Here is an 8991-nt window from a genome sequence, read left to right as displayed (position 1 = left end):
ACCGAAGCAGCAGAACTGCTTCAATGAGTTTCGATATTTTGTGCAGAGATTTTAACAAGGTAACTAGATTTATGAAGTGTTTTTAAGCGGATGGGAAATAAATATCTATTACCTAGGGAGTCCCGCCCATTTTTTAACATAATTTTGTGATGTCATAATACAGTATGGGTTCGAAATCCCGGGTTCGAACAGGCGGGAGCCTTTCTGTGTGGAGTTTGCATGTTCTCCCTGTGCCTGCGTGGGTTTACTCCGGTTTCCACAGTCCAAAAACATGTACATTAGGTGGATTGGTGGTTCTAGATTGCTCATAGGAGTGTGTGTGTGTGTCTGTGTGGTTGTCTGTCTATATAAGGCCCTGTGATGGACTGGCCACCTGTCCGGTGTGTACCCCTGCCTTTTGCCCAATGTGCGCTAGGATAGGCTCCAGCAGACCCCCATTACCCTAATTAAAAATAAATCGGGTATAGAAAATGGATGGATGGATAAGACAGAATGTTAGATATCCTATACCTTGAATCAGATAAAGAGAAAATACAGGATCACTTTCTTGGGATCCCTCAAAGTGGTTAAACAAAAATATATGACTTTATAGTCCAGCCTTGGCAGGACAGAGCAGTGGAGCTGGTGTGTGTGTGTGTATGTATGTAAGGTCTCAGGACTGTGGTTATTTACCCACTCCAAATTTTCCTCTTCTAGTCCTAGGTTTCAGACTCATAATCTTCTTAACCACAAGGTTACAGCATTCCGAACACATTCTCACACACGTGTACAATTAAAGGAGGAACAAGCAAGTAAGCTTAACAAACTAATTAGTGTGAATATCTAGGTATCTAGCATGAAAGAGTTAATGAGGAGATATAGGTGTTAAAGATGAAATTCTACAGTCTATATTACACTATACACATTGTGTATTATTCATTAAGCTAAACAATCTCTGTTAAACCCAGTGAAAATTCTACAAGGGCGTTTTGTGAAATGTGACCTCACACACATTTGGCAGAAGAATTATATAATCATTTGTTAATTCTACTAAACCCTGATTATTGTCTTAACCATTTTTGTTGTGTTAAAGAAAGTAGCAACAGTATTAAAACTAATACACTCTTCCAGACTATCTATGTTGAAAAATGCTCTCATAGTACATGAAATCTCTAAAATCTAACACATGCATTTAAATATGAAACTTCTCGAGCTTCATGAGCAGAACTCGTTTTATTCTTAAGACACAGAGTTACTTCAGAGCTGCGAATTCATACATATAAAAGATATTCCTGCTGTAACCGAGTGCCATTATAAAACAACGAGCACTTTAAGTTTAATATAAACAGTTTATTAATGTCACATACAGCTTATTAAATGCCTCTCAAGTGAGTGATAAAGGGCAAATTTATGCACACAGATGAAGTCCAGTCCATGATAAAGGTTTGCTAATCCAGTTCTTTATGTCCTCATCCCCAGAACTGGGCTGCTTCCAGGCTACTCTTGATGTTGCTCAGGTTTTCTCTCCTTTCTTTAGTCACCAGGTTGGCTTCTCCTTTCTGCAGGCGTCTCCTCTGAGCAGCTTTCTGCTGCTTCGTGAGCTGTTTCTTTACTTTCTGTCTGATCACCGACTGCAGAAGACGACATTCAGGAGTGTTAGTGCCATGACGTGGGTTTTTTTTTTTTTTTGATAAATTATAAACTATATTATTTTAACAAAAACTATTAGTGTACAATAGTACACCTGTTCAAGAGCACACAAGTAAAATATACATAAAATATAACTTTGCTCGCAATTTGAGTAGTAAAAAATGTAATTAACTATTTATTAAATATTCAAATAGCTATTATTACTGTCTTCAAACAAAATGCATGTTCCTTTGTTTCAGTCTAAATATAATAAATAATCTGTAATCTAACTTTTGCTAAACCGACAACAGAGATTCACAGACGCTGCATCTTTTCATATCCACATCAGATCTGCAGAAGAATGTCTGTTTTTATATATTTATTTTTAAATGTATGATGGAAATCTGGAAGTTTGTGTCACCTGCCTTCAACTTTCAGGTCTTTTACCATGCGGTTTTAAAGTTTTGTGAATTTGACAGCTCTCATCATTTGCTCAAAACTTTGTATTTCATTTGACATGCTCTAGTTAGTTTGTTACTAGAATATTGAATAAAATGTCTGATGGCTCTCAAGCTGTTTGCTTCAGTGGAAGTGCAAAAAGAAAAAAGAAAATAATGAATAAATCAGAAAATCTAAACTTTTTATATATATATATATATATACACACTATATTGCCAAAAGTATTCGCTCACCTGCCTTGACTCGCATATGAACTTAAGTGACATCCCATTCCTAATCCATAGGGTTCAATATGACGTCGGTCCACCCTTTGCAGCTATAACAGCTTCAACTCTTCTGGGAAGGCTGTCCACAAGGTTTAGGAGTGTGTTTATGGGAATTTTTGACCATTCTTCCAGAAGCGCATTTGTGAGGTCACACACTGATGTTGGACGAGAAGGCCTGGCTCTCAGTCTCCGCTCTAATTCATCCCAAAGGTGTTCTATCGGGTTGAGGTCAGGACTCTCTGCAGGCCAGTCAAGTTCATCCACACCAGACTCTGTCATCCATGTCTTTATGGACCTTGCTTTGGTCACTGGTGCACAGTCATGTTGGAAGAGGAAGGGGCCAGCTCCAAACTGTTCCCACAAAGTTGGGAGCATGGAATTGTCCAAAATGTCTTGGTATGCTGAAGCATTCAGAGTTCCTTTCACTGGAACTAAGGGGCCAAGCCCAGGTCCTGAAAAACAACCCCACACCATAATCCCCCCTCCACCAAACTTTACACTTGGCACAATGCAGTCAGACAAGTACCGTTCTCCTGGCAACCGCCAAACCCAGACTCGTCCATCAGATTGCCAGATGGAGAAGCGCGATTCATCACTCCAGAGAACGCGTCTCCACTGCTCTAGAGTCCAGTGGCGGCGTGCTTTACACCACTGCATCCGACGCTTTGCATTGCACTTGGTGATGTATGGCTTGGATGCAGCTGCTCGGCCATGGAAACCCATTCCATGAAGCTCTCTGCGCACTGTTCTTGAGCTAATCTGAAGGCCACATGAAGTTTGGAGGTCTGTAGCGATTGACTCTGCAGAAAGTTGGCGACCTCTTCGCACTATGCGCCTCAGCATCCGCTGACCCCGCTCCGTCAGTTTACGTGGCCTACCACTTCGTGGCTGAGTTGCTGTCGTTCCCAAACACTTCCACGTTCTTATAATACAGCTGACAGTTGACTGTGGAATATTTAGGAGCGAGGAAATTTCACGACTGGATTTGTTGCACAGGTGGCATCCTATCACAGTTCCACGCTGGAATTCACTGAGCTCCTGAGAGCGACCCATTCTTTCACAAATGTTTGTAAAACAGTCTGCATGCCTAGGTGCTTGATTTTATACACCTGTGGCCATGGAAGTGATTGGAACACCTGATTCTGATTATTTGGATGGGTGAGCGAATACTTTTGGCAATATAGTGTATTTTATATATTTATATATATATATATATATATATATATATATATATATATATATAAATAAACACACATACATATACATAAATATACACAGCAAAAAAAAATAAAGAAAGAAAAATATCTTTAACAGTGTACAAAACTACCACTATTGTAGAATAAAAGTAACTTTCAAATTTACATTAAATATTATTTTTTATTGCTTTTCATTGTTTTATTGTTAATAATAATATATAATATAGATAGATAGATAGATAGATAGATAGATAGATAGATAGATAGATAGATAGATAGATAGATAGATAGATAGATACCTAATTGACGTTGTACACTGAATAACCAAATTAAATGTCTCTCCTTATAGTGTAAAAAAAAAAAAAGAGGTGGAATAACAGAGTGAAGGATTAAAAAAAGGAGTAGAGATACTGAACTAGCTGATCAGATTGGACTGTTCAATTGAGATGTATAGAAATAGCTAAAAAAATAGTTTAAATAGTTAAAACAAATTTGCATTAAATGCTTTGTTTCAAAGCAAGGGTGCACAAACTTTTGCACCCAGATATAAATATTCACAAAAGATGTGCATTTCTTTCATATTTCTATTTACACTCATCATCAAACAATCCGAATTATGAATTCGAGCATATTATATATATTATTATTATTATATTTGACCATAAAAAAAATTAAAATGTATTTAAAAACACTGGTATCTCTACTCACTGGAGGAATAGTGGACTGGCTGGTGACGCTTCCGATGGACGTTTCACTGGCCGTTCTTTGTCTGTGTGCGTTCACATGGAGTAAGCTGTCTTGATCCCTGTGAAAATCAGAGCAAGCAAGCATGTTCAGGTCTGCAAGAGATAAAAAGTGATCACTGTTAAATCATATTCATTACTGTTACCTGAACGGCTTGAAATCTTTGTTGTAAGCTGAAAGATCAACCAAATCTGGGCATTCGTCCTCGTTCTCCTCAAGCTCCTCGTCACTCTCCAACATTCTGGAACTGTCTGTTACTAAATCGTTGGTACACTCAGGAATGATCTCCTTCTCTGAGCTGGTGTCTGAGTCACGTTGCTCCTCTGTAGATTTCTCTCCTGATGAAGCCTCATTCCCAATCTTCAGACCTTCGAGTTCCAGAATAGCGTGTTCATACTCCTCCATGTCAATAGCCTCTTCACAAGCAGAGTCCGGCACGTCAGGAGAATCCTGTTCATCCTCGCTGAGGTTTTCTTCACCCTCGGGGCCGTCTGGGTGGAGAAGTTGGTCGTCCTGCTGCAGCTCTTTGGTGTAACCGCTGGCTGAGATCTCCACATCGAGAGAGCAGGCTTTTCTGAAAGTAGAGAAAAGACCGTAAAGCCCCTAAAAAGCCCTTGTCTGAATGTAGAGGAAATTGCATTAATAAAATTACAGAAATATTTACCTGATATCTTTAAATGTTGGGTACAGTTCACTTTCATAGTTGAATCGTTTAATGAAGAAATCTCGCACGCACTTGACATCTCTGTCAAAATACCTGTGGAAAAAATACAGTGAGTTCAATGATGCAGTTCTGACCCAATTATTGTAACTATAAAATAATTTAATTTAACAGTATGAATAGAAATAGAAAAATGTATTAGTCGAGTCCAATTTGTTCTCCTAAATTAAATGAAAATTAAATAATTAAATAAATTTGTAAATCACCATTGGGCATTGGCATGCGACGTGGACACCATTTGCGGGAAGTCGATCATCGTTACGTGATCGTTGTCATCAAGCATCAGGTTGAACTCGTTGAAATCTCCGTGAATAAGTCCATGATTAGCCAGTTTGACGATCAGCTCCATGATTTCACTGTACAACGAGGCGGGGTCTTGAATTTCACGAACCTGACACCTGGGTAAAAGAAAGAGAAATAATCACTCAAGCTTCCATCTAAATATAAAATGAATCTCCACGTGCATTCCTGAAGTGTTTCCTATTCAATCTGATCGTTAATATTGAAATCCATGGAGAGATTTAGAGTATTTTTTTAATTGCTTCCAACTTTCTATTATTTTTCCCTTGCTGTTAACCCAGTCCTATCATTCACATTTCCAATATGACACAGTATTAAATTGCATATCAGCAGTGTCCTCTAACACAAGTTGCAGAAGGTAAACCTACAAACACTCAAACAAAAACACACACAGAAAACTCTCTTAAGGATCAATTTCTGATTTTCTATTATACGCTCTCAGAAGTGGAAAATATCATTTCGCTGATCATCAACTCACAGAGGATAGCCGTTGATGAGCTCCATAACCACTGCATGTCTGTTGTAGTCCACAGGCTTTGGAACAGGAAAGCCGCAGTCATACAGCGCCTGGACAGAAAGAAAACAATATTAAAACACTGTGGAAATAATTTCTGAACTATTGTATTTGGAATTGCATTTTCGCATGAACTGTGATATAATTCAAATGAAAATGCAAATTGTGTCTTAAGTATTACTCCAAATAAAAGACATTTAATGTGGTGCACTAGACTGTATATCCATTCCTGAGTAATAAAAATTTACCTTACAACTACTGGTCTGGTCACATGACTTCACAAGCACTCAATCATGTGCTTTATTCATTCATTTACTTATTTTAAATAATGTATATATTGTCATATGGCTTCTGTGTATGTTCTCTGTACTATGTATACGTGCTCCATAATTTATCCAGCTTATAAATTGTGCCAGAATTAGCTATTAGTTAATATGATCCCTATAGTCACACTACACGAGTAGACCGATCCAGTCACTGCTCCAGCTCTGTCCTGAAAGTGTGTGTCTCACTCAGAGGCTCATATCACTCAGCTCAATATAAACAGTGAACCTGGGGCAGGAGAATTACCTTCATGTATGCATATTCTTTCATGGCCGAGAGCCGGGACAGGTAAAGCCAGGACATTTTGTGTCTGTGTTTGTGGTAGTCACGTTTATTCTTCAGGTTCCGGAAAGATGTTCTCCCGAGTCTGTGGAGCTTCAGAGCAAACTGTTCGCCTTCCTCATTGGCAACGATGTAAATATCTGGAATGGGGAGAAAAAAACAAACGAAAAACAAAACAAAAAAAAAAAAAGCTTTTTATTTCATCATCCTTTCAACAGATTTTTTTCAGAGTTTTCAGAGTTCACAATTCATTATATAATCAAACACATACACTATACTGCCAAATGTTTTGGGACACCCCTTCATACCAAGACATTTTGGACAATTTCATGCTCCCAACTTTGTGGGAACAGTTTGGGGATGACCCCTTCCTGTTCCAACATGACTGCACACCAGTGCACAAAGCCTAAAAGCATAAAGACATGGAGAGTCCCTGACCTCAACCCGACTGAACACCTTTGTGATGAATTAGAGCGGAGACCGTGATCCAGACCTTCCTCGTCCAACATCAGTGCCTGACCTCACAAATGCGCTGCTAGAGGAATGGTCAAAAATTCCCATAAACACACTCCTAAACCTTGTGGAAAGCCTTCCCAGAAGAGTTGAAGCTGTTATAGCTGCAAAGGGTGGACCGACGTCATATTAAAAATTCATGTGCATGTAAAGGCAGACGTCCCAAAACTTTTGGCAATATGGTGTAGTTTGTGACCGTCAAAGATAACGAAAATCGTATAAAACACCACCAACACAAAAGAGTTGAACAAGTATAATGAAATGGCATGCATACTAATTACAATACAGTAACTCGATTTCACATCGGTTATCTAGAAATGTAAATGCATGTGGTTAAAAGTTTATCAATGTACAGTCCAGAAACACGATGTAAACAAGGACTCTCACAGCCTAGTCCACATCTTCCTAACCCCAGGAGTGCACCTGTTCTGCACCTAGTACTTTCCCTGGGTCCAACACATCTGAAGCAGGTATAAGGACTCACACAGGACCAGGGCTGAGAACCTGTGGCTTGGACTGATAAAGAAAACAATTATACTGACCAGACTCTTTTCCGACGCCCATTTGGTTTCCCACTGACAAAATGACGTTTCGAGATGACAGCGCCTTCAGAGCCAGATAATCATAACCACCGTAGTTCAACCGATATCCCTGCACAGCTGGAAAACAAATACAAAAGCAGTGTTTCCAGACATGCATTTTATCATGAAACCAAAGCTCAGGCACGAAGTAAGTAAACGATAGCTAAAAGCAAAAAGGGTGATCTTTACTTTTGGTGCGCTCGTAGGCCAGCAGTTTGTGTTTGACCAGCTCTCTCAGAACTTTATTGCATCCTCCATGTCTCAGACTCGCAATAGACGCAATCAAGCTGACGGGTACGATCTCATGATTCTTCATTCCCATCTCCACCTGGTCAGAGATTTATAAAAATAAAATCAGTCACAGATAAAACCTAGTTAATAGATATAATATCAGGTAGAATAATACAGTAATAATAATCCCTCTTGGTCCTGGTGTTACCCCTGTAATGAACATCTGAGTGTTTACCCAGCTGTGATCTGAAGATGATCAGCCATTCCTGCGTTGAAGTGTGTGTGTGTGTGTGTGTGTGTGTGTGTGTGTGCAAGAAAAACATCCAGGACCTGGGGTACCTCAGGACCTTGTTTCCATACCATGTTCAAAAGGATCTCGCATGATCGCCATGCATCTCAGTGTTATTGCCTCTTAAAGTCATGTAAAGTACTTTATAGCCTTTCTCTCTCTCTCTCTCTCTCTCTCTCTCTCTCTCTCTCTCTCTACCTAGTGTGTGTCAGACAGATCAGACATAGACATCAAGATGTGATAAAAGATACTCACAGCCGTCAACACCCGGAAATCATCCCGAGAGAGATATCTCAGCACCACGACGTTTAATTTGCCCATAGTGTTAAACTCTTCAGTGGGTCAGTGTTGTTGTTTAAAGGGAATAAACAACCATCTGTATAGAGATCACATGTGTCCGCAAAATATGCAGCATAAAACACATGGAGAACCCGGAAGAGTCCACTTTCGTGTTAGGGGCAGAGCTGACCTGCCTTTAGTGTGTAACGCCCTCTGGCGGACTGGAGAATATTTTCAGCCAGCTTGAAGTATTGAGCAGGACAGAAGAAAAAGAGTTTTTCTGTATAAAAATTCTACTAAATTCTAATGTACACCGATCAGGCATAACACTGATGATCTCCTCATCATGGCCCCTGTTAGTGGGTGGGATATATTAGACAGCAGGTGAACATTTTGTCCTCAAAGTTGATGTGTTAGAAGCAGGAAAAATGGACAAGCGTAAGGATTTGAGCAAGTTTGATGAAGGGCCAAATTGTGATGGCTAGACCACTGGATCAGAGCATCTCCAAAACTGCAGCTCTTGTGGGGTTTCCCGGTCTGCAGTGGACAGTATCTATTAAAAGTGCTCCAAGGAAGGAACAGTGGTGAACCGGAGACAGGGTCATGGACGGCCAAGTCTCATTGATGCACGTGGGGAGAGAAGGCTGGCCTGTGTGGTCCGAGCCAACAGACAAGAACCTGTGG

At 39.8% G+C, this 8991-nt stretch overlaps 1 protein-coding gene across 1 annotated transcript; it reads right to left on the bottom strand.

Annotated features, from left to right (window-relative positions):
* Positions 1–1193: 1193 nt before the first annotated feature.
* Positions 1194–8478, bottom strand: riok2 (RIO kinase 2 (yeast)). Its single transcript, XM_058375742.1, has 10 exons — positions 8284–8478; positions 7698–7836; positions 7470–7586; positions 6379–6554; positions 5773–5861; positions 5201–5392; positions 4938–5030; positions 4419–4847; positions 4238–4334; positions 1194–1610 (listed from the first exon to the last, which is right to left on the bottom strand). Exons 1-10 carry the CDS (start codon positions 8347–8349, stop codon positions 1449–1451), a joined length of 1560 nt encoding a protein of 519 aa, XP_058231725.1. The 5' UTR covers positions 8350–8478; the 3' UTR covers positions 1194–1448.
* Positions 8479–8991: the final 513 nt, after the last annotated feature.

This window comes from Hemibagrus wyckioides, linkage group LG22 (assembly GCF_019097595.1).
Source record: "Hemibagrus wyckioides isolate EC202008001 linkage group LG22, SWU_Hwy_1.0, whole genome shotgun sequence".
NCBI lineage: Eukaryota > Metazoa > Chordata > Actinopteri > Siluriformes > Bagridae > Hemibagrus > Hemibagrus wyckioides.
This window is presented reverse-complemented; position numbering and strand designations above follow the sequence as displayed.